Here is a 26368-nt window from a genome sequence, read left to right on the forward strand (position 1 = left end):
GAGGATTTCAGCAGGTGTCATTTGTATGCTTGCAGCATGTGCTGAAATTCCCTCTTCATCACAACAGTTAAAGCCACAGGAGCTATACTAGAGTGACCAGATACAAAAGAGGACAGGGCTCCTGAACCTTTAACTGTTGTGATGAAGAGGGAATTTCACCAGGTGCTGCATGCATACCTGTGACAGCAGCTGAAATTCCCTTATGGATACAAATCATGAAAAGGGGGATTATCTAGTCCTTGGATTTCAGTAGATGGTGTTGTGATTCCAGAAACCTATTTAGATGGAAGGTATGCTAAACTGCCGGTGATACAGCGATGTGCAACATTACAAATAGAGAACATTGTCCATTATTCGTCTCCAAGAAAGAAATGTATTGCTCTACTGGGAAAAAAAATGACTGGTAGAACTTTATCCAAGAAAATACTACTTCTGTTATCTGATAATGACCCCCCTATGTTACTAACTGGATAGCCATGTTTGCAACTGCAGCTAAAATTAGAATAAAGCTCTTCTCTCTGGCCTTCCTTCGTCTCACATCAGTCCGCTGGTCTCTGTCCACCACTCTGCCGCTAAGATCATCTTCTTGGCCCGCCGCTCTGACCATGTCACTCCACTTCTGAAATCTCTTCATTGGCTTCCAACTCACTCCAGAATCCAATATAAACTTCTCCTGCTGACCTTCAAAGCTTTTCACGGTCTAGCTCCTGTCTATCTCTCCTCTCTCATCTCACACTATTGCCCCGCTCGTGCTCTCCGCTCCTCTGATGCCATGCTTCTCGCCTGCCCAAGGACCTCCACTTCCCTTACTCGGCTTCGTCCTTTTTCTTCTGCTGCCCCTTATGCCTGGAACGCTCTTCCAGAACACTTGAGAACTACAAACTCAATCACTGCTTTTAAAACTCAGCTAAAAACTTTTCTTTTCCCTATAGCCTTCAAATATTGAGTTTGTTCTGACTCTATACTGTTTAGCTTCACCCTACCCGGTGCCTGTTTACACTTCCCTGTGCCTGTTTGCATTCTCCTTCCCTCTTTATTGTTTACTACAACTTATTAGATTGTAAGCCTACGCAGCAGGGTCCTGCTATTTACTGTGTTATCTGTACAGCACCATGTACATTGATGGTGCTATATAAATAAATAAATAAATAAATAATAATAATAATAATAATAATAATAATAATAATATTCCATTCCCATCAACTGTAAAGGTGATGACCTACTTACGTTTTGACTTTTTGTAATAACCCATGGTTTATACAAATAAACTAGTACTCAAATGCTCAGTGGGGCAGTGAATCTTCTCTGGGTTTCAATCTGAAATCTAAAGGAATAGTGGAAGGTGGCATAGCGCCTTTAAAGTCCTGACTGGTTGTGACGGAAACCCAGACCAGATTCACTGCCCCACTGGCATCTGAGCCACCAGCCTCCACTGGATGTGATGGAGAAATTTGAATGTGTGTTAGTGTGTTGTGCGAACAGCCCCAGTTTTAGATACTCGTGACCCTTAAAAGGTAAGGGAGGTACGCGGGAAAGGACAAATAGATAATCAGCAAACCCAAGGCTTTTACTACCTACTTTGGGGAATCCCCTTATCTCAAGAATCAAAGGCAACCTGTCCCCAAGAAGAATTGCATGGGCCATAAATAACCAGCAGGGATATAGTGTAGCACCACTGTTTTTATTTTATTTTTTAAAGAGCACCTCAAAATAAAGCACCATAAAGCAGATTCAAAACCTGGGTGTGCATTTCTAGCTTAAGAGGTTGAATTGAACTTGTAGATGCAATAAATACAGAGGAAATGTTACATTGGCCGGAGGTTCAAATACAGGCGCATGGAATTATCTCTGGGCCAATGCAGAATTGTGCATCCTGCCCCTGAAGTACACTCTATGATCAACCAGTGTCAAGGCTATGGCTTCTCCCCAACTACCATGTAAACTAGTTTTTAAATGGGGCTTAGAGAGCCATAGCCCCCTTGTAGAACTACAATTCCCAGGGCTCCTTGTGTTAAATTGCAACAGCTTCATTCGTTTAACTCTAGGCTCGTCTACACCGAGCAGGATATAACACTATGAAAGTGGTATGAAAGCGGCATGTGGTCTGTGTCAATGGGCCCCAACAGTTGTCAGTGCACTTCAATTAGGGCTGTGCTCTGCTCTGCTTCGTATCCCCGAATCCAAAGTGGGCCTGTTTCCGCCTTGAGGCCTGGGCCTCAGTTGAAGCCGCCGCAGGTAAGTGTGGGGGGAGGGGGGCTTACCTGGCTCCACCGCCCTCCACTGCCTCGGTCCGTGCGGTAAGGGGGGAGGGTGACCTGGAGGGAATCTACACGTCGTTGTGAGGGCGCTTGCATGCGCCCCCAGTGCGCCCCCACAATGACTGTAGACCGAGAAAGAAGAGACAGAGGAAGAGGCGGCGGCGGCGGCGGCCTCCTGCTGCCGGGATAAGAGCCACCCGGGTCGGAGAGTTCGGCTTCCGCTTCCGCCGAGCTCTCCGACCTGGGTGGCTCTTACCCTGGCAGCAGGAGGCCGGCGGGGAGGCGGCGGCGGCGGCAAGGACGCGGCCGGTTCCCCAGCCACCGCCTCCTCCGCCTCTTCCTCCGTCTCTTCTTTCTCGGTCTACACAGTTGTTGTGGGGGCGCACTGGGGGCGCATGCAAGCGCCCTCACAACGACGTGTAGATTCCCTCCTATTCAGCCCCCATTTTGTCCCCCCTTCCCCACTTACCTGCTTCCGCCGTCCGCCACAGAGGCAAGTAAGTGGGGAAGAGGGGGGCAAAATGGGGGCCGAACCTCGCTCCGGCCTCCGGATCTCGCTCCGGATCCGATTCCAGAGCGGATCAGGGGAGGGTCGGATTGACCCGAATCAGTTCGGGGTGGTGGTGGTGCACAGCCCTAACTTCAATACTGCTACAAAGCAGTAGTGTGGCTCCTGCCTCTTATACCGCCTTCATAGTGGAATATCCTGCTTGGTGTAGACGAGGGTAAGTATAGCTTTGGTATGTGTTGGCACAGGAGTTTCCCATGCACACACACTGGTCGTTAGTGCTGAAAGGAAGAAGGCAGCACATTCCTACTGCTGCAGAACGGGGAACAATTTAAGAGGGGGAAATCATCTCTCCCGGCCTCTGAGTGCTTTATACTCCGGCCTTTTATTCACGCCCCCTCTGTAGCAGGGCAGGCTGAGACTGGTTGGACATAGCACAGCGTGGAGAGAAGTTGGATGCAAATTGGAAGTACATCCAAGAACACCCTATTGAGATGCTTCATTAACCGTGACCTTGTTTATTATCCCGTGGTTTGCTTTGATGCGCGTTGTGTTTTTCCCTGCATCGCTGTGTGAAAAGCTGTCCAGAATCAAGGCGATTGGGAACGTCTCTCACGGAAAGGACAGAAGCAGCTGGGGAACACGCAGCCCTAAGGAGAAGCAAGGCCACCGTCAACACAAGGTAGTGAACCGCGGCTCCACCCAGCCAGGTGTGCTTAGTTTAAAATGTTCCTGTTGCTTCAGAGTGACTGATGAGGCCTAAGGGAAAGTTCGGTCAACCTCAGTTTCTGGCTGTGTTTTTCAACTCCGGCAATTGGGCACCCGGTATGACAGGGGCCGTTTCCACCAGATCTCTGCATGCCGTAGCCATAGGCTGACTTTTACACGCCTGTCGAAGCTCCCCTTGATCTGATTGCTCGGCGATTCGGAAGTTTTCATAGACGCAGCAGATGTCGGATTTGTTTGAGCCTCAGGGGGAAAGGGGGGGGTCTTTGACTTCTGAACACAGTGTCTGTAAAAGGGGGAGCTGGGCCAGGATGGTTTGCAAAAGGGGAAGAAGGACTTCCCAAAGGGGGAATTGATTCTGAAGCAACGCCCACCATAGAATCATAGAACAGTAGAGTTGGAAGGGGCCTATAAGGCTATCGAGTCTTAGCCGTTCTTAGCCAAGCGCTATGGATAAGAAGCGTCGTGCTGAGAGCTTACGGAAAAAGGAGGCTAAGGGGAGACACGACAGAGGTGTACAAAACGATGCGTGGTGTGGAGAATGTGGATAGGGAGACATTTTCCTCCCTCTCCCATCGTACCAGAACCCAGTGGGGTCATCCCATGGAGCTGGTTGGTGGGAGATTCAGGACAGATAAAAGGAAGGACTTCTTCACACAGCGCATAGTTAAACTACGGAACTCACTACCACAAGATGTAGTGATGGCTACCAATTCGGAAGGCTTTGAAAGGGGGTTGGATACATTCCTGGAGGAGAAAGCTATCAATGGCTATTAGCCCTGATGGTTATGTGCTACCTCAAGTATCCGAGGCAGTAAGCCTGCGTGCACCAGTTGCTGGGGAACATGGGTGGGAGGGTGCTGTTGCACCGTGTCCTCCTTTGTTGGTCCTTGGTCGACAGCTAGTTGGCCACTGTGTGAACAGAGTGCTGGACAAGATGGACCCTTGGTCTGATCCAGCAGGGCTCTTCTGATGTTCTTATCGCTACTGTGGCTCTGAAAACAGGACGGGATAGATGTTCAGATTGAGTGGTGAGGAGAAGGCTAGGAGTCCGAGAAATTTGTGGTCTCTCTGTGCAGTGAGCGAGGGTTTCTGGGAAGCACAGTTGCCCTGGTGAGGCATGTCCAAAATTCGATGGAGCCCGGGTCCTGATGCTGACAGTAATAGACTCCCTTGAAATAAAACAGGCTTTTCTCTGGGGGAAACAGCAAATGCAGCCCGCTGACAATTGCTTGAAATAGCCTGGGGAGGATGAAACAGAGAAGATGAGTGTTACAAACAGAAATTGGGACGATCCTTTCAGACCAGTTGGGGAAAAGCACTCTGGCCGTATATCTGTTGTGGCAGGGAAGGCCTAAGGCAGCCTTCCTCAACCTGGGGCGCTCCAGATGTGTTGGACTACAACTGGGAGATGCAGTCCAACACATCTGGAGCGCCCCAGGTTGAGGAAGGCTGGCCTAAGGGCATGCAGGAGGACCCAAATACAAGACTTAGGGGTGCTTGATTTCGGTGAAATTGGAAATGTTCCAACATATTTAATAAGGTTAATGAAACAACATTGTTTTAATAACTTAGGACAGCCTTCCCCGACATGGTGTCCTCCCACTGTGTTGGGCTATAACTCCTAGCATGCCTAGTTGGAGGATTCTGGGAGTTGTAGTCCAACACATCTGGAGCGCCCCAGGTTGGGGCGCTCATTGGCTTGAACACTGGGAGGGAGGGATCAGGTTTATGTTTGCTGAGCAATTGGGTAAACACTGTTCTGCTTGTATCTCTGTAACTTAAAGAGCTGGCGATGAAAATAGCTGAAAATTCAGGGAAAGGAATTCTTCTGCACATAAGAAGAATCCTGCTTCATCAGGGCAAAGGACCACCTAGTCCAGCATCCTGTTTTCCACTATGGCCAACCAGAGGCCCCCAAGAAGTGGGGCATGACACAAGTGGGGCATGAAGGCAAGGGGCCTCTGTTAACCACTATCCAGAGGCATATACTGCTTCCGAACTGGGAGAGTTCACACGCCCATCATGCTGTGTTGCCCTGATAGAACTACCCTCCATGAATTTGTGCCGATCCCATTTTTAAATCCATCTATGCTAATTGCCATCACCATATAACCACAGCATGTTCCATGCATTAATTACATGACGTAATTAGGGTTACCAGAGAAATCTGCAATGGAATGGAATGAGTTCAGGTTTCTATGATTTGAACCAGCGGATTCCGCAAGTGGATCGGCTTTTCCTGAGTCATTTGGATTCCTCGGACTTGTGGATTATTATTTTTATTTTCCAGAACTTTATGTAAATTTAGTCGCAGAAAAGTAGATACAATTTTTTTTTTAAAAAAAATTCCATTCCAAAAATGTGTATTCCCCCTGTACATTAAAGCATGAAAATGCAGATTGCAGTGCCGGGGGAAGGAGGCATTTGTGCATTTGGGGAAGGATTTCTGCATTTTGCAGGAAATGCACATGTTTACAAGTGTGAATTTGCTCAAATGTGAATTTGGAAAAGAAACCCAACTCTGCCCCGAGTGGATGACAGAACGAGAGGCACCTGACACTCCACGAAACGCAGGGGGGATGCATTATACGAAATCGGTACATCTGTAGCCATAAATGAATACTCTGTCTTCCGTTGCATCTGTTTTCATGAGTAAAGACACTGGGCATGTCTAGACGATGCCTTATCCTGGGGATCACCCCGGGATCATCCCTGTGCATCCACATGACGCACAGGGGATCCCGGGGGTAGGGAGAGATGATCTCTCCATTTCCCCGGGATAACTGGCACCACTTGTATCCCGATTTTCCCCGTGGTCTTGGGATCATCCCGAGACCATGGGAGGTGTGGCTGCCCTTCCCGGTATCATCCAGGCTCCTCGCGAGTAAACGTGAAGAGCTGGGAACCGGGCATGAAGCTCTTCAGGTCGCTCCGTGCCCATCGGGATTGGGTGGGGTTTTTTACCTTTTTATTTTCACTGGAGTGCTCGTGTACTCCAGAAAAATGGCCGCTGCGACAAGCGCGATGCCTGGGATGTCATGTGGCACGTGTGGACTGAGGGGGAGGATCTCGTGATCAGCATATTGCGAGATCCTCCCCCTCCCCTTGTGTAGACATGCCTTCTCTGTTGCTCCCTCTCTGGCCTTTCAGGTAAGCATGGGTGAGGAGTGGAAGCAGAATGGAGGTTTGCTTCAGTAGCGGCTGTTTTTGAACCTCCTGTCTGCTCCGGGAAATACCCCACATCGCCCCCCACTTCCAGCACACATTCTCCCCGCACATCCGCACCACCTAGGGCAGGTCATCTTTTGCTCCACTTTGCTCCAGTCTTCTGCTGGCGGCCATATTTGGTAGCGGTGCTCCTCTGATGTCTTCTCAGCTGATCTTCCAAACCACTGACCTGAGAGCAAAGGCGACAAAGACGGTGCATTCGTTGATGAGCACGGCGTTCAAAGATGTAGACAGACAGCTCACTTCACTTGGGATTGTTGCATTTTCAAGCTTAAATCCATTCTGTCCCGTTTTAACATACGGTTATAAGGTGTTTTAGGGTGTGGTTGTGTTAAAAAAAGGTCTTCATGGACATTCACATTTTTGTGCACATTTGTTTCAAATATATTATTGATTGGTTTGATTTGTACTCTAAGTTTCTAGCCAAAAATGGCACTCCAGGGGGATTACATTGAGAAAATGGATTAAAAAAATAAAACAATACATTAAAATACAATAAAAACATAACAATTACAGGGGGATTAGGAATTAAAAACAACAACCCCTCGCAACAGACCTGCTTACAGTCCAAAGGCCATCTTTGCAAAAGGACAGCAAAGGGAGGAAGAAAACCTAGCCTTCCTTGGGAGGGAATTCCACAGCCTGGGACTGGCCACTGAACATGCCTCAGAAGGCAGCGGTCTTAAAAGAAGGGCAAAATATACACTTTCCTGTGCATGGTTTTTTTTTTATTCTTCTTCATATATATGCATTTTCCCCAAGTCCTTTCCCATTGACGTAATGTGGTTTTGTGCATGCTTTTCTCCGGTGCACACTTTGCACTGATATGCACATTTTTGGGTGTGCTTTCCCCCACTGACAAACTGCATTGCTAAGCTTGGAGTAGTGTGGGTTTTGGCACACAAATCTTTCTTGGCTCGCTTATTGGCTTGGGAGGCATGAATTTGATAAATCCGTATAAAAATGTTGAGCAAACATTTCACCCATCTCAGCAATTGGAGGTGGGGTGGAGTTTTAAAGAGCAAAAGGGTAATTCTAGGGAGGGGAACTGAATTCTCCCTGTGCCTAACATAGCTTGAACATCTGTGCCCTTTTCACCCAGCTGAAATCAGGTTCCAGCACTGGAATTTGGCCAAGAAAAGGCCTGGGGTGGAGATTATAAGAATCAGACCCCCACATCCTGCTTTGCATCTGTTTGAGGCAGATCGAGTTTTAAATGAACAGGCCTCCTGCCATCACACCTATTTTATTTTCGTATTTATTTATTGCATTTATTTATTTAAATAATTTTTGATCCTTGGAGAAGAGCTCGGGGGGGTGATTAAATGTTTAGGGCAGCCTTCTCCAACCTGGCATCCAGCTCTGTTGGACTACAACTCCCATTATTCCCAGTCAGCATGGCATGCAAGCTGTAATCATAGGAGTTGTAGTCCAACTCCTATGAGGGCATCGGGTTGGGGTAGGCTGCAGTAGACAATATATGTACCAATGGTTTGACAGGATTTTACATACATAAGATTAGCCAGGTCCAGATAACCTGAGATGACCTGGATACCTTTAAGACTCTCTCAGATTGGAGGCCATTTTTAATAGCAAGGCAGTTTTTAACAGGTCTACGTTAAGCAACGTCAATACTTGAAGCCCTTGTGGACTTTGACACGGAGGGTGCTGGCTCCCCTCTGCCAGACAAAATGTCTACCTGCTTCCGAAGAGAAGAGACAGTTTTCTCAAGTTCGTTCACTATGCTCTCGAGATCCTCTTCTGGAAAGTGGTTCTGAGCTGGTCCTTCCATCCTGCAAGAAGTGGTAAAGAAGCAACAACAGAGAAGCGTGACATCATTTGAAGGGTCTTTCCAGGGGAGGGGTCTCTCCTGCTACAAGCACATCGAAAGAATGCTGCAGTTGTGCTTAATGACTTTGAACGTGCATTGCAGGATGAGTCAAATATCTTAACGCCAGAGTACATAAGAAGGTACACATCTAGGGTTGCCATACATTGCGGAAAACCGGGAATGTCCCGATTTCCAGGAGATTCCTGGTCCAGCTGGCCGGAGAAATTCTGACCTCCAAAATGGTGCCTTGAGCCTGCTCAGTGGAGTGGCAGCAGCAGAGAAAAAGATGCATAAATCTGGCGCCTTTTCCAGAGCATCACCGTGACTCACTGTGACTCACCTTATTGCGCCTGCAGATGTGTAGAAGAGGAACAACAGAAGGGCGCATGTGCTCTCCTCAGGCTACCTGAGTCCCAAGCAACGCAAAGGAGTTTGGTGAGCTTGGCTGGTTGCAGTCACAGCTTTAGGGTAAGTGTGGGGCAGAGCTGATGGGTTATTTGTGGGGGAGGAAAGAGAGTTTTGTGTGGGATAGGAGTGAGTGAGTGAGTGAGTGAGTGGGGGAAGAGTAGGGTGACCGTATGAAAAGGAGGACAGAGCTCCTGTATCTTTTAACAGTTGTATTGAAAAGGGAATTTCAGCAGGTGTCATTTGTATATATAGGGAACCTGGGGAAATTTCCTCTTCATCACAGCAGTTAAAGCTGCAGGTGCCCTGCCCTCTTTTAAATCTGGTCACTCTAGTATAGCTCCTGCAGCTTTAACTGCTGTGATGAAGAGAGAATTTCACCAGGTTCTCCATATATACAAATGACACCTGCTGAAATTCCCCTTTCTATGCAACTGTTAAAGTTACAGGAGCCCTGTCCTCCTTTTCATATGGTCACCCTAGGGAAGAGGGGGTGAAGGAGAGGAAAGGAGAGGGGGAAAAGGAAGGAAAAGTCACTCCCCCAAAAATCACCCTTCAAAAATCTACCTCCTTGGATTTGGGTTGCAAGCCTCAAATCTGTTACTTGGAAGTACGTTGCAGTGAATTTAAGATGTCTGGTTTTACAGTTGTTGATGTTTTAATTGAAAAATTGGGCTTTCCCTAGACCTTTATATATTGCTCAGTTTTTTTAAAAAAATCCTAGCCCCCCACCCCCACCCCCAAATTGTCCCAGTTTTGTAGATTCAGAATATGGCAACCCTACACACATCGCTTTGCTGGATAGTCCAAAGTACAAGAGCCAACGACACAACATGAATATCTACTTTCTTTGCAAACGATTTGCATGCAATTTGGCCATGGAACTGTTGGAGTGGGGTAGAACTCGACCTTTCTATGCAGTAACAAGAAAAAGAGGATTGAGAAAGGCACCAGACCTTGGATCTCCAGGCTTGTCCTTAGAGGGGTTTTCTTCCGGGTAGCTGAAGCCAGAAGATCTCTTGCTCCGGAACTGTTGTGAGAGAGCCCGAAACTGACCTCTCGTCCTGCAGTCTGGATGAAAGGAAGGAATAGTTTGAAGACGGGGGTAGGATAGAAAAGGCTCAGAAATGCACCCCCCCCCCATATTTCTCATATCAGGACCAGATCTACACCAAGCAGGATATGACACTTTGAAAACGGTTTGAAAACTGTAGCTGGAGCGTGTCCTGGGCCCGAACAGTTGTCACTACTGTTATAAACCATTTTGAAGCAGTAGTATAGACCCTGCCCAGTGCTCCATGTTCTGCCTTCCCCGAATGGTTGGAGAAATAAGGCAGAATTTATAGGGTGCTTTTCATACCTAAGAAGAGGGAAGCCTGCACTTTTGGCTTACTGTCTTGCTCGAATAATCTATTTACATAGGGTGACCCTATGGAAAGGAGGACAGGGCTCCTGTATCTTTAACAGTTGCATAGAAAAGGGAATTTCAGCAGGTGTCATTTGTATGCCTGCAGCACCTAGTGAAATTCCCTCTTCATCACAACAGTTAAAGCTACAGGAGCTATACTAGAGTGACCAGATTTAAAAGAGGGCAGGGCACCTGCAGCTTTAACTGCTGTGATGAAGAGGAAATTTCCCCAGGTTCTTCATATATACAAATGACACCTGCTGAAATTTCCTTTTCAATACAACTGTTAAAGATACAGGAGCCCTGTCCTCCTTTTCATATGGTTACCCTAATTTACAGTTGTATTATTATTATTATTATTTATTTATTTATATAGCACCATCAATGTACATGGTGCTGTACAGATTACACAGTAAATAGCAAGACCCTGCCGCATAGGCTTACAATCTAATAATTGTTGTCCAAGTTGAACAAGTACAAGTTGGGAAGGAGTAGAGGAACAACCATCAAAGCAGACAGTGGTTGGGCTTTTTTATATGAAGCTTTTAACCCACAACTTTATTGAGGCTTCTGCATCCCAGATTGGTTGCAGGATGAAGATCAGCTCTTTCACACATCTTTTTTTCTTTCCCGGCCTTTCTATATGGTCTATTATACAACCACTAGGTGGCACTGTGGTATAGCAGAATTGTACAAATACCCGAGCATTCTGTAATGCCATTCAGAAAAAATATCAGACTTTCCTTGTTAGGAAAAAAAAATGCAATCATTGTTGCAAAGCACGGGAGGGCCTCTGGAGGATGACAACATGTAAAGGACCCACAAACTATTTCTTTATTTGTTTATTACATTTCTATACCGCCCAATAGCCGGAGCTCTCTGGGAGGTTCACAAAGATTAAAAACATTCAAAGTATAAAACAACAGTATAAAACCATAATATAAAATACAATATAAAAGCTCAACCAGATAAAAACAGCAGCAATGCAAAATTACAAATTTAAAACACCAAGTTAAAATTGATTTATAGAGTGTTAAAATGCTGGGAGAATAAAAAGGTCTTCACCTGGCGTCTAAAAGCATATAATGTAGGTGCCAAGCGAACCTCCTTAGGGAGCTCATTCCACAGCCGGGGTGCCACAGCAGAGAAGGCCCTGCTCCTGGTAGCCACCTGCCTCACTTCCTTTGGCAGGGGCTCGCGGAGAAGGACCCCTGAGGATGATCTTAGGGTCCGGGCAGGTACATATGGGAGGAGGTGTTCCTTCAGATAGCCTTGCCCCAAGCCGTTTAGGTCTTTAAATGTTAATACCAGCACTTTGAATCGGGCCGGACCTGGACTGGCAGCCAATGATGCTGGAAAAGGACTGGCGTGATGTGGTCTCATCGGCCAGTCCCTGTTAGTAAACAGGCTGCCCTGTTTTGTACCAGTTGAAGTTTCTGGACCGTTTTCAAAGGCAGTCCCCGATATAACGCACTGCAGTAATCCAAACGAGAGGTTATCAGAGCATGGATCACTGTAGCTAGGCTAGCATGAGTGTACAATAAACGCCTTGGGTAGAAAGCCTCCTAGTCACAGCATATCAGCACCCTGCTGCAATCCCCACACTGTTTTCCTTGTGTCACATGTCTTTTTAGATTGTAAACATGTCGAACAGGAACTGTCTTGGTGAACAGACTGTTTGTAAGCCACTCCGGGAACCTTTCCGGCTGAGGAGCAGGATAAAGATACTATAAATAAATAAATAAATAAATAAAATGTCTCAGCCCCATTCCCACCCCAATATACGCAACCACACACAAACGTGGTGTGAAGATCACATACAGTAACTTTAGCATTTTGCGCAGGTTAGAGTCGGTATCTTCTTCTGGCTGGATATCCACAAATGGCAGGACCTGGCATGAGACCAGCAGGGCTTATAAAGTTTGCAAGGGTGACCTCACATATGGAACACAGAAAGGTCACAAGGGGAAATGGCCTGTCCCTTTTCTCTGACACTTCCTGCAGCCCTGGTTTTGCTCCACCACACCCAACCGGCATGCCGGAAATTGCTGCTCTCCACCAGATTGTAGGTTCTAATAGCTAGTAGTAAGTCAACGGCACAGGTAGGCTGTTTTCGGATGGAGGGCTCCTAGCACTACGAAACAGAAGGCACTGAGCAGCAATCCCATCCTTTTTTCCTTAATGGATTTTCCACAGTAAGAAAAAGGCTGGAAAAGTTATGAATGGAAGACAAGCCTTTCTACATGAGGCTGTTAATCTGCTGTTGATCCGCTGTATCTACTTTCAGTTTCATTGCAGAATTGAGATCAGAACACTATACAAGGAGAGATTCCTTTCATGCTTTTCTGCTACATAACCTCTAGGTGGCACTGTGGTATAGCGCAAATACACAAGAGGAAATCATGCTTTCTTTTGCTTTCACAATTAAATGCTGCGTTTTCCCTGCTGTAAAAATAAAGTATCACTGAAAGTGCTGGTTGGACACAGGAGCAAAACTGGAGGGTCACAATGTCGACTTAAGAAACGGCAAACAACAGAGTAGGGAATGATGAGAGTACGATAACTGCTTCATGCAGAAAAGCCCAACATCGCCTGTGTATGAACGAATGTGGTGACACAATAAAAGCTTTGTCCAGAAGCTTCCTATCTCTCCTCTCTCATCTCACACTATTGCCCCGCTCGTGCTCTTCGCTCCTCTGATGCCATGTTTCTCGCCTGCCCAAGGGTCTCTACTTCCCTTGCTCGGCTTCGTCCATTTTCTTCTGCTGCCCCTTATGCCTCTGGAATGCTCTTCCAGAACATTTGAGAACTACAAGTTCAATCGCAGCTTTTAAAGCTCAACTAAAAACTTTTCTTTTTCCTAAAGCTTTTAAAACTTGATTTTGTTCTGACTTCATACTGTTAGTTTTACCCTACCCAGTGCCTGTTTACCCTACCCTGTGCCTGTTTGCATTCTCTTCCCCTCCTTATTGTTTTATTACGATTTTATTAGAATGTAAGCCTATGCGGCAGGGTCTTGCTATTTACTGTTTTACTCTGTACAGCACCATGCACATTGATGGTGCTATATAAATAATAATAATAATAATAATAATAATAATAATAATAATAATAATAATAAAGCACACCACTTCCCTTAGCAAGTATAGTTCTCAAAGCCCAACACTAAGGGCTAAAGTGCATGCGATGTTCAGTGTGTATCATTCACTGATCCTAATTTGTGGGTTTTGGTTTGTTTTGACTTTAGTGTACGTTTGCAGGGCCCTAATCCTCCTACCAGGCTTGGGTTGTTGTTGTTTATTCGTTCAGTCGTTTCCGACTCTTCGTGACTTCATGGACCAGCCCACGCCAGAGCTTTCTGTCGGCTGTCGCCACCCCTAGCTCCCCCAAGGTCACCTCCAGAATATCATCCACCCATCTTGCCCTTGGTCGGCCCCTCTTCCTTTTGCCTTCCACTTTCCCTAGCATCAGCCTCTTCTCCAGGGTATCCTGTCTTCTCCTTATGTGGCCAAAGTACTTCAGTTTTGCCTTTAATACCATTCCCTCAAGGGAGCAGTCTGGCTTTATTTCCTGGAGTATGGACTGGTTTGATCTTCTTGCAGTCCAAGGCACTCTCAGGATTTTCCTCCAACACCAAAGTTCAAAAGCATCTATCTTCCTTCGCTCAGCTTTCCTTATGGTCCAGCTCTCGCAGCCATAGGTTACTACAGGGAATACCATTGCTTTAACTATGCGGACCTTTGTTGTCAGTGTGGTGTCTCTGCTCTTAACTATTTTATCAAGATTGGGTAGGAAGCATTAAACATTCCCCTCCAGCCGCTTCCGCCCACAAATTCACCTTCATGATAGAAAGAAAAACTTCCATTGCCTGGGTGGGTCCTAGAGCACTTACAATAAAGTAGTTTTGTTTTTTTAAAGTAAGATCAGCTACATATAATGTCTAGTTCAGCCCTAAGGCAGAAGCCAGATGTGCTTTTCCAACTTTCGCCTACTTTCTATCGAAGGTAAGGGGGCAGTGTACCGCTAAGGGTGCTATTTACAAAGTTGAGTATTTGGAATGTAATTCATTTTACATGGGTGAAATTGGAAGACCTCTCCTACAAAGATATATGGAGCACGCGGCTGAACTTCAGCATAATGAAACACATGCAAGGCCTTGGTCCCTTCATACGAGGGGAAAACATGCTGGCAGAGCGACTTTACTGAAGATCTCTGTGCTGGAAATTTAACGGAGCCTCCAAAAGAGAAAGACTAAAGGTGACAACGTTTATTGATCCGCTGAAAGCCGCGATCTACGTAAAGGATGAGATGAAAGAAGCATGATGTTTATTAATGCAGCTTGATTGGCTGTTGGGGGCAAGTGCTGGTTGTTTTAGCTCTGTTTCCGTCACTGGGGTCTGGCCTGTTCCTGATGGGTTCTGGCTCAGTTTATAAGTGGTATTGTAGCATACCCTTATTTGTGGTTGAAGCTGGCGTTTTATGCTGAAACTTTTTTTAAAAATCTATTTGTGTGTGTATACACATACATATATAAAATATATTTCATATAATATATATATAAAATAAAACGGATGCTTACTTCGTTTAATGCACACAACCACCATTTATCAGTTGCACTTTTTTGCTTTAGATGTCATTGCACACCCTCCAAGCCAGTGTGGGAGAAAGTGCTGCCCCATTCTCCTGCCCCACACAGGGCTCATTCAGAAGACACCTTAAACCATGGCTTTAAACCATGGTGAACTAAGGCCTTTTGCTTTATTCACCATGGTTAAAGCCATGATTTAAGGTGTCTTCTGAACACGGCCCGGCTTTCTGGCTTAACCACCATGGTTAAAGCCATGGTTTAAGGTGTCTTCTGAAAGGGCCCAATGTGACTGTACGCATATTTTCTCAATAGTAAGAGCTTTTCTACATGAGGCATTTTTGCGCCCTTGTGATTCCTCACACATGGTAGTTTGCAGATACTTTAGTCAATGTTGTCATTCTCCAGGACTTCTCCAGTGCTTTCCAAGCATTTTCGCGGGATTCTTTTGATTGGAGGAAGTCTGGCATTTTAGGGAATGATGGAATGAAATGCTAATGAAGTTGTCTAATTCCACTACCCAGGTATCATCATCAGGACCAGACAGGGAGTATTAACGCTTTCCTCCCCTGCTTTGGTCTGAATGGGGCCACAGTGGCTTTGCCCTCACTGCTTTTACCTTCGCAGCAATCCTGCCACATGCGTAGATCCACTTCTGGGATTTCGTCACAGTTGACCATGCCTTGAGGGTAGGAGGCAACCCGGAAGACGTCCTTCTGGAGTTGCTGGATGTGGTCGCTGTTGTCGCAGATGATACGAGCGAGCGACGCCTGCCTTATCTGCGTAAGCTGGGCTGGGGTGAGCACACCTGGATTCTCATACCAAAACCTGACGGGGAAATTGCACGCAAGAACGTCAGCCGCTGAACGTCAGCAGCAAATAAGGGGAGCCAGGGCAAAACTAGTCTACGGCTGGAAAATATGGAACATGTTAGGGCTGATTTGAACAGGCAGGATGGTCCAGGGAAGACTGTTGGGTCCGGTGGTGGATCCGCTCCGGGTTTCAGTCAGAACCAATCAGAACTCCTTTAGTTATCCAAGCTTGGTTCTGACTGACTGGTCCTGACTGAAACCCGGAGCAGATACACCGTCCCACTGACCCACCGGCCTCCACTGGACTGATTTGAGTGTTCACTGCAGTGCAGTGGTTCTCAACCTTTTTTGCTCCATTCCCCCCTTTCACCATTGTTCAGCATATAATCCCCCCCCTTCCCAAGATAGTCTAACTCAAAAGGTGCATTCCAAATAATATGCATATAATATTGAAAAACTTTTATTTTTTTCTATATTAGTCCCATTTAAAGGGGCAACGCAAAGCATGGCCCCTTTTACATCCTCAGCTCCCATGCTTTGCATTGCCCCTTTAAATGGGAAGCTTGAAACTTCTAGGGTTGTGAGGGAGGGAGGGAGGGAAAAGAGGGCAAAGGCCTGGCTTTTGCAGACGACAGGACACTTTTCTGGGACGTTTTTAATAACGTGTAGGAAGACATAATCTACAGGACATCATACTTTGCTGAATAGTGGTCCCATTCCCCCCCCCGGAACCCCAAAATTCTCCCCCAGGGGGAATTCCCCCCTTGTTGAGAACCCATGATGTAGTGTGATGATAAAGTGACACCTTGAATATGGGAATGAGCTATCCCAGATTAATCACTATAGGTCCGCCTTCTCCGACCTGGTGCCCCACTAGATGTGCTGGACTACAGCATGCTGGCTGGGGGATGCTGGGAGCTGTAGTCCAACACATCTTTCCCTGAGTCGCACGGATTCCAAGGACTTGCGAATTAGTTTTTCTTCCCCTTTCTGGAATTCTACGCAAATTCAGAATTGAAAAAATATGTAAAAAAATAAATAAACCAGCCCAATATGTGCATTTCCCCGATAGGCAAAAGCATTAAAATGCACATTTGGGAGGTTTGCGCATTTTCACAAGTGCGAATTTGCGCAAACTTGGGAAACTGGAAAATACGTGATTCTGCCAATGCACTGATGGAATGATAGGCACCTGACCATCCGTGAAACGCAGACAGACTGGATTTTACAAAATTCACACACCCCTAGCAGTGATGCAATGTGTGTGTGTGTGTGTGTGTGTGTGTGTGTGTGTGAGAGAGAGAGAGAGAGAGAGAGAGAGAGAGAGAGAAAGCTAAATCCCACACCTTGCTGTGATCCAACCCTGAAAGGCCGAAGAGAAGCAAGCAGTAGTTAATTCTCCGCCCAACTGTTCAGCCCTGATCTTCTATTCCTATCTGTTGATCTCTGCTGCCTGGGGACAACCTTCTATGGATGATGATGGCCTGGATATTGAGTTAATATTTTGGATGCCTCCTTGGTCCAACTGGTAGAGATTCTCTGGCAAGCCATTACCCCAGGACTCCTACTTAAGTCCATTCCAACCTGAGGTGCCAAGGACCCTGGGCATGTAAAGAATGTACCCTTGCCAGTGCTAACGATCTCACCCACCCCAAACGGGCAAGGCCCAACGGAGAGGTGGACAACCATGAGTGTCCTTCCTGATCCCTTCCGGGACAGAACGGTGAAGAGCCACAATTTTGAGTCAAACTTCTGGGTTACCTGTCTCCATCCCGAAGTCGTCTAAACTGGGTTGTGAATAAGCACATGAGCGTCGGTCCCACTCTGGTACCCGGGACAAGATCTTCCACCATCAGCGCAGGGAACAGGTCAATATTCTTAGTGATTCCATACAAACTGGAGGCAAGTGGAGGGAAATGATCAAACGGTGGTGCAAAATGTGTCTGGTTCAATCTATCTAGGAGCAAACAGGTTTAATCTGTTTTAACGTCCCTGTTTATTTGTGTGTGGATTAAGGTTCAAAATGGTTGTACACCACCTTGATGGCTTTTTAGCAAATAAAGCATATAAATGCTAATAAATAAATAAATAAATAAATACATAAATAACTCACCATAGAACTGTAATTCTGTGATGGATACAAGGGGACATTATAACGGAATTCTCAACATTTTTTTTTTTTGGGGGGGGGAAGTCATGTCAAAATCAAAACAGCCATGATATACATGGCAGATCCATGATACAATTTCCTGAACTCCATCCATTTAAAGCAGATGTGGGGAGTTCCAGTTTTGATTGGAGCAGCAGTGATGAGGGAGGAGATGTTTAACTTTTTCCCTTATGTTTTCAACAATGTAAATCCTCTATCCCCACACCCCAGAGGTGCTATTATCCACACCGGGGGGTGGGGGGAAATCATAGAATAGTAGAGTTGGAAGAGGCCTAGAAGGCCATCGAGTCCAACTCCCTGCTCAATGCAGGAATCCACCTCAAAGCATCCCTGACAGATAGTTGCCCAGCTGCCTCTTGAAGGCCTCTAGTGTGGGAGAGCCCACCACCTCCCTACGTCATGGGTTCCATTGTCGTACTGCTCTAACAGTCAGGAAGTTTTTCCTGATCTTCAGCCGGAATCTGGCTTCCTGTAACTTGAGCCTGTTATTCCGTGTCCTGCACTCTGGGAGGATCGAGAAGAGATCCTGGCCCTCCTCCGTGTGACAACCTTTCACATACTTGAAGAGTGCTATCATGTAAGATATAGGTACCTATGTATCCCCGCACTGTGGGGCTAATAGAAGAGGGAGATTTAGACCAGGAAAATGGCACAGCAGGGAAGAGCTTAACTCTCCCCACCTCCACCGCTCTGATTAGAACTGGAAAATCCCCTATAGCTGTTTTTAAATGTTGGTGGGGCTTTTTTTTTAGCTGCCTAATTTAATTTTGGGGAGGGGGGATATTTAATTTTTTATGCTGTGTTTTACACTGTATTTTTTAATGTTATATTTTATTGTCTTATGAATTGTTGTAAACCGCCCAGAGAGCTTTGGCTATTGGGCAGCACAGAAATAAAATAAAGAAAGAAAGAATAACTGCTTTGGCCCCTTCTAGTGTATAAATCTGGTATACAGTGCAGATATGCTTTGGGCATTTCACACATTCTTCAAGATACTTGCAGCAATCGAGGCCACAGGGCACCGACGGCATGCTGATATAGAAAGGAGGGCATGTCAACACTGTACTCCTTTTTGTATGTTGGATTATTATCATTCCCTTTATTTCTGATGTCCTAGCTGTGAGTGACAATCCTTATGTAGCAAAAACAGCAATCACACACACACACACAGGGGAGGTATCAACAGGCATGGGAGAAACCCCAAGGTTTGCGGAAATACAATAAAACTTAGTGTGTGTGTTGCGGGGGGTGGGGGTGGGGGGTGGGCGGACAGTCTGTTGAGGATTGAATTTGCTCAGTGGCCAGGGAACGCACACTGACTGATGGGGTGGGGGAGACACAGAAGGCCAGTGAGACCACATCACGCCAGTCCTTTTAAAACTTCATTGGCTGCCAGTCCAGGTCTGGGCCCGATTCAAAGTCGTGGTACTAACATTCAAAGCCCTAAACGGCTTGGGGCCAGGCTATCTAAAGGAACGCCTCCTCCCATATGTACCTGCCCAGACCTTAAGATCATCCTCAGGGGTCCTTCTCTGCGAGCCCCTGCCAAAGGAAGTGAGGCAGGTGGCTACTAGGAAGAGGGCCATCTTAAAAGGTTGTCACACAGAGGAGGGCCAGGATCTCTTCTCGATCCTCCCAGAGGGCAGGACACGGAATAACGGGCTCAAGTTAAAGGAAGCCAGATTCCAGCTGGACATCAGGAAAAACTTCCTGACTGTTAGAGCAGTCCGACAATGGAATCAGTTACCTAGGGAGGTTGTGGGCTCTCCCACCCTAGAGGCCTTCAAGAGGCAGCTGGACAACCATCTGTCAGGGATGCTTTAGGGTGGATTCCTGCACTGAGCAGGGGGTTGGACTCGATGGCCTTGTAGGCCCCTTCCAACTCTGCTATTCTATGATTCTATGCTGTGGCACCCCGGCTGTGGAACGAGCTCCCCAGAGAGGTTCACCTGGTGCCTACACTGTACTCCTTCCGTCGCCAGCTGAAGACCTTTTTATTTTCTCAGTATTTTAACACCTAATTTAACAAATTTAAATTTTGCTGTTTTAATTCCGTATTTTAACCTATATCAATTTCTGTTGTGTAGTTTTATCCTAGTTGTGCTTTTTATACTGTATTTTGTATTTGTGTTTTTAGACTGTTGGTTGTTTTATTACGCTTTTTATAATTTTAATTGTGAACTGCCCAGAGAGCTTCGGCTATTGGGCGGTATAAAAATGTAAGAAATAAATAAATCCGTGGAGGGGCAATGGAATGGAGTGGATAGAATCTTGAAAGGCAGCAGTCCCCACTGCAACATTTTACTGCAGTTCTCGCTTATTTCCTTCTGTTGCTGGTGGCAACAACCACGTTAGCTGCTGCCAACAGAAATAAATGGGATCATGTGCTGGGTGGGGAGAGGAAAACACCATGTTTAGACCTGCTTGCAGTTTTCCCCGCCTGCCCAGCTCCAGAACCCTGCTGAAAATCAGGATATTTTGGTTTGCATGGTTGTACAAGGGAGATTCATAAAGAGAGGTGTGTACAATTTCGCTTCCCCTCTCCGACGCCCTCGGTCCTGCTGTCCTACCTCCTGAGCTTTTCCCTGATCTCCAGGGTTTTAATCTCGTTCTTGAGGTCATCGAACTCCTGAGCGGAGGTGAGGTTGCAGAAGACCCGGAAATCGTTGTAGGGGGGGATTCCATGATCACGCCCCCTCTGGATGTTGATGGCCGCCAGGTCCAGCGAGACAGAGTGCGCCATAGAGAAGAGCTTCTCCGTCAGTTCCATGTTCAAGAGCTCCGAAGGGACCCGCATTTTCCCAGGGACCCCGAAGAGCCCACGGAGAAGGGGGTCGATGCCTCCCTCCTGGAGGATTCTGAACGGGGAGAAGAAGGCCTTATGAAGTGGGACGTGGCCTTGTTGGATGGGCTGGAATGTTTCATTGAGCCGGTAGAGAAAGGGGTTGATCAGGGTGTGGCCGAAACGGAAAGCAGCGGTGGCAAAGGCGTTCAGGATGCCGGCATTGATGTTGGGCTCATAGCCTTTGTACTCTCCTAAGACCTTCATCCCAGCCTCCCCGAGTATCTTGGGGAGCCAGTGGGAGTAGGTGATGTGCTGCATCTGGGCCCCCAAAATCTTGCGGGCCTCGTGGTAGACCGTGTCCCCGTCCCAGTGAGGATTCAGGGCCAGGAGCTTGGCGGCCACCCGGTTGTGCTCACGGAACCAGAGTGTGTGCATGGAGGTCAGGGCCAGCTGTTCGTTGGCTCGGTGGTCACCCGCCAAGAAGCACGGCACGGGGCTTTCGTTCTCATCCCTCATGCATTCCGTGGGAGGCCCCACTGCAAAGGGAAGGAGGGCTTTTCCCGAGCTTGGAACCACCTGGCCTTGCTTTAGGAGTCCTCGCCGGTTGTTGTGGTCCCGCAGTTCCCGGGACTCATGTTCTGTGCTGCCGTAGACGTTGGACGCGTCAATGAAAGAGGTGAGGTGGTTGATCTGCTCCCGGGCATAGACGGAGTTCATCAGCAGCGAGGTCATCCCGCTGCCGCACACCGGGCTGGAACGGACAAAGAACATGCAGCGGCCGTTCCTTACCCGGGGGTCATTTTCGGGGATCATGATGGAGAAGCAAGGAGGGTCATTGGTGCACACCTGGCTGCAAGACTCTCCGTCGGAGAAACGCGCCATGCTGATGGCGGCCACCGTCTGGTCCATGTCGTGGTCCAGAAACTGGCCCCACTGCATAAGCATGTGCGTGAACTGGTCGTCGGGGGTAATGGTTTCCGTGCCGATCATGGCGGTGGAGACCAAGCGAGGCAGCGGGAGGGGGAGCTCTCTGGCATCTTCCACCAAAGAGAAGCCTCTCGGCAGGTTGAAGCCATTTTGGTAGGCCGGCTTGAGCAGGCGCTGGAACGCTGTGAGGGAAGCGCCCCACATGGGATGCTGGAGGTTGTTGCACGAGCCGTCGTGGGTCCGGTACTTCCTATGGAAGCAGATATTGGAGCAGTTGGGGGTGCGGCGGTGGGCAGAACAGCCAGACAGGTTGGCGATCATGTTCAGGTAGTGAGGGGAGACCAGATCGTTGTAGCGGTAGCCTGCAAGGCAACTCCCAAAGCATTACCCAATGCGTCAGAATAAAAACAAACGCTCAGTACAAAATGAAAGCTTTTTATGTACTCCCAATGTCATAATCAAATGGTTGAGTGTTCAAAGACTAATAACCAGGACATCTAGAAGTCTGAAATCATCCATAGACTATCCCAAGGATTTCTGGAGTTTGGGGCAAGTTCCTATCCCTCATGACGGAGAAGCTGAATAAATGTGAGCAGGGCGTTCTTAAAGCCGGTGGGACATCTATGGTTAGGCACGTGACCCACTGCATTCTGTTCCCCTCCTGGCTCTTCTTCCTCCTTTCCTCCCATGTTTTATGAGTGCCATGGTTTCCCCATTACAAATCTCCATATCTAATTTTTTTTAAAGTCCAAATTCTAGGGGGAAATATACATATTTTTGTAAACAAGACCACCAATTGAGTCATATATGCAATTATGCTCAATCTGCATATTCCGTCAAATTGCAGAAGAAGTAAAGGGAATGGGGTTTAGACAAAGCAACAGCATAAATTGTATTTCTTGCTCGTGACAGCACCTTTTATGTTAAAATGGCTCGGTTTGCCTGACCGTTCGAGCAGGAGGGGTCACCTGCGGATAAATGAACAACCGCTACTCATCGCTGTGGCTTTTATACCTGTTCCGTTCACGTCCACCACCAGTCCTTGCTGCACATGTTCCTGAATGAGCTGCAAGGTCCTTTCAAAGATCTCTCCGGCTCGGGCCGTCTCAATAGTGTAGGGGTCCCGGGGGTAACGGAAAAGGGCCAGCAGTTCATTAGGAGTTTTGGGGCGTCTGTTTGGAGATGATAGAAAGGAATGTTTTAAGCAGCATCAAGTTTTCCAAGCCGCTAATTTTCTGCACAATTATTTTTTACTTCCAATTAAATTCCACACCAGCGATGTAGTAGAATCAAGGTTCAAAGGATCAAAGGGCCAGGACTTTTTGATTAGCAGGGACAATGATGTTATCTACCATCACCTCCTCAGACTTACCTTTCCCCTCTAAGTTTTCCTGTAATCCTCACAGTAGCTGGAAGAGCAATAGATTTTCCCAGCAACATCATATTGTTGTGAGCTAACTCGGGTTGTAATGCAAAGCGTGTTGGGGCGGCTTGATCCTGAATTGGCAATTAAGACCCATTAGCGTTACAAAAGACCACCTCCTGGGGGAGACGGAAACTACTGGAAATGGTTTGTTGGTGTGGAACTGTGGATCAACACAGCTGCCTGCACTGCTGAACTCTCCTTTAGGGATGTATGAAAAATTCATTTCAGGTCATTTTTTTATCAGGATTTACCCACTTCGTACTTTCTGAACTGAGCATGCACTTGAATGCAATCTGCAGTCAAAGTCTGTACATTTCCAGGGCCAGATCTACACGTCGTTGCGAAGGCGCTTCCATGCGCCTTTTTTAAAGACGCACCGAAAAGAAGCGCCTCTTTCTTTACTGTGTGTACTGTGAGCTAGGCAGCGCCGCCTGCGGAAGAATCTCTACCCCATTCAAAGACGCTGCTCTGCTCTGGCCGCTTCCCCTTCGCGTGTTCTTCCATTCGAATAATCCCCCCTCCCACCCGGCGGCTCTTCTGGCACGTCCCGGCGGCGGCGGCTCCTCCTGCAAAACACTTTTCTCCCTCGGTGTGTTTGTATTTGTGTTTGCGTGCGCGCGGCGGATGAGTTCAGCTCCTGCCTCTCGCTCTCCCCCGCAGTGTCATCTCCCCGGGACTCTCTTCGGTGTGTGCTCGCACACGCGCACGCAAACGCAAAAACAAACACACCGAGGGAGAAAAGAGTTTTGCAGGAGGAGCCGCCGCCGCCGGGACGCGCCAGAAGAGCCGCCGGGTGGGAGGGGGGATTATTCGAATGGAAGAACACGCGAGGGGAAAGCGGCCAGAACAGCGTCTTTGAATGGGGTAGAGATTCTTCCGCAGGCGGCGCTGCCTAGCTCACAGTACACACAGTAAAGAAAGAGGTGCTTCTTTTAGGTACGTCTTTAAAAAAGGCGCACAGAAGCGCCTTTGCAACGACGTGTAGATCTGGCCCAGGTTTGAACATGAGAACATAAGAAGAGCCCTTCTGGATCAGACCAAGGGTCCACCGAGTCCAGCACTCTGTTCACACAGTGGCCAACCAGCTGTCGACCAGGGACCCACAAAGCAGGACATGGTGCAGCACACACACACACCCCACCCATGTTCCCCATCAACTTGTATATATAGGCTTGCTGCCTCTGATACTAAAGGTAGCACATAACCATCAGGACTGCTGGCCCTTGAAAGCCTACTCCTCCAGGAATTTATCCAACCCCCCTTTTAAAGCCATCCAAATTGGAGGCCATCACCACATCTTGTGGCAGTCAACCGTCTTACTTGCTAAACAATTCGGTGCGTGTAGAATTGATGGCATGGTCCACACTGCTGATAGCTTCCCGGATCGAGGTGGCTACAAAAGTGTCTCCGCTTCTGCCGACATTCGTGGCTTTTTCCCCCCACGGGAAAACAACAAAAGGAAATAAACAAAATAATTCAGAATTAAATGGGCATCCATTTTACCACCCTGAAATGTTCCATAGCCAATGTTCTGCTTTATCCATAAAAGCCGACACCAATTCCTCTTTTGAGCATATAAGCTTTCCCATGACCAATTGCTCAAAACATGCAAATGTCAGAATGTTAAGAATAAAATACTGTACAGTGGGATTTTTTTGTTTACACATTTGAGTTTTGATCCTTTGTTCTCAAGCATCTTTGCCGGTGCGGGCCTCTGTGCTACACTGCAGCTTTGTTACATATAAACAGCCTCTATTATTATTACTATTACTATTATTATTATTTATTTATTTATTTATTTATATAGCACCATCAATGTACATGGTGCTGTACAGAGTAAAACAGTAAATAGCAAGGCCCTGCCGCATAGGCTTACATTCTAATAAAATCATAATAAAACAATAAGGAGGGGAAGAGAATGCCAACAGGCACAGGGTAGGGTAAAACTAACAGTATAAAGTCCGCACAACATCAAGTTTTAAAAGCTTTAGGAAAAAGAAAAGTTTTTAGTTGAGCTTTAAAAGCTGCGATTGAACTTGTAGTTCTCAAATGTTCTGGAAGAGCGTTCCAGGCGTAAGGGGCAGCAGAAGAAAATGGACGAAGCCGAGCAAGGGAAGTAGAGGCCCTTGGGCAGGTGAGAAACATGGCATCAGAGGAGCGAAGAGCACGAGCGGGGCAATAGTGTGAGATGAGAGAGGAGAGATAGGAAGGAGCTAGACCGTGAAAAGCTTTGTAGGTCAACAGGAGAAGTTTATATTGGATTCTGAAGTGAATTGGAAGCCAATGAAGAGATTTCAGAAGTGATTTCATTCCATGAAAAAATAAAAAATTAAAATCTTAGGCAGGGTTACATGTGCCTGCGTTTTCCCAAAGGTTTTTCAGTTGATAGCTTAAAACAGGCTACGGAACCATATTTAGATTCACTCACCATGGACCAATCCGATTGGCTGGAAGTTGGCGGGGGCGGTGTGGTCTGAAGCTCCTCCCCTTCCTTAATGTCACCTGGTCCCATTTTGCTTCTCTCCATTCAGAGAAAGGCACAGAGCCCCTCTCCACTTGGAGAAAAGGACTGGACCGGCACTTCCAGGAACAGCTCTTCGGCTTTGCGTGCTGCTCGTTGTCCAACCGGAATGATGAGTGGTGCATAAAGCCAAATTCCTTGGGGTGTCCCTGGGCCACACAGGGATCCTCCAGAGGCGGATTAGGCCCATAGGCTGGAGGTTTTCTATTCCTGGCTTAAAATTAAGGCTCAGCATTTAGCTGATTTAAAATGTCCTGCCTGATGAAAAAGATCTCCTTAATGAGTTGGGCACCATATCTTTAATTTTTTAAAAGATATTTTTTATCACAAGTACTTAACAAAACTGCAGATGGTAGCACCATCTTAGAAGAGGCTTTCTTCCTTCTCTCACATGTAGGGTGACCATATGGAAAGGACTGCAGGGCTCCTGTATCTTTAACAGTTGTATAGAAAAGAGAGGTGTCATTTGTATGCATGCAGCACCTGGTGAAATGCCCTCTTCATCACAAGTGTTAAATCTGCAGGAGCCCTGCTCTCCTAAACAGATACAGAAGAGGGCAAGGCTCCTGCAGATTTAACTGTTGTGATGAAGAGGGCATTTCACCAGGTGCTGCATACAAATGACCCCTGCTGAAATTCCCTTTTCTATACAACTGTTAAAGATACAGGAGCCCTGTTCTCCTTTTCATGTGATCACCCTACTCATACGTATAGCTTGAATGTCTCTTCTGTAATGAGGCCTATTGCAACACATGTGTGGCTTCATGTGAAAACA

At 47.0% G+C, this 26368-nt stretch overlaps 1 protein-coding gene across 1 annotated transcript in view; it reads right to left on the bottom strand.

The window, feature by feature from the left end:
• Positions 1 to 4458: 4458 nt before the first annotated feature.
• The window catches only part of LOC134413101 (peroxidasin homolog), a 79841-nt gene continuing 57931 nt past the window's right edge, over positions 4459 to 26368 (bottom strand). Inside the window, exons 15-23 of the mRNA XM_063147205.1 lie at positions 24393 to 24501; positions 22661 to 22818; positions 20505 to 22008; positions 17526 to 17660; positions 15572 to 15780; positions 9916 to 10030; positions 8423 to 8516; positions 6784 to 6892; positions 4459 to 4734 (exon numbers count right to left, since the gene is read on the bottom strand). Coding sequence (XP_063003275.1) covers positions 6794 to 6892; positions 8423 to 8516; positions 9916 to 10030; positions 15572 to 15780; positions 17526 to 17660; positions 20505 to 22008; positions 22661 to 22818; positions 24393 to 24501 — 2423 coding nt within the window. The 3' untranslated portion in view covers positions 4459 to 4734; positions 6784 to 6793. The remainder of the gene's footprint in view (positions 4735 to 6783; positions 6893 to 8422; positions 8517 to 9915; positions 10031 to 15571; positions 15781 to 17525; positions 17661 to 20504; positions 22009 to 22660; positions 22819 to 24392; positions 24502 to 26368) is intronic.

This window comes from Elgaria multicarinata, chromosome 1 (assembly GCF_023053635.1).
Source record: "Elgaria multicarinata webbii isolate HBS135686 ecotype San Diego chromosome 1, rElgMul1.1.pri, whole genome shotgun sequence".
Classification (NCBI taxonomy): domain Eukaryota; kingdom Metazoa; phylum Chordata; class Lepidosauria; order Squamata; family Anguidae; genus Elgaria; species Elgaria multicarinata.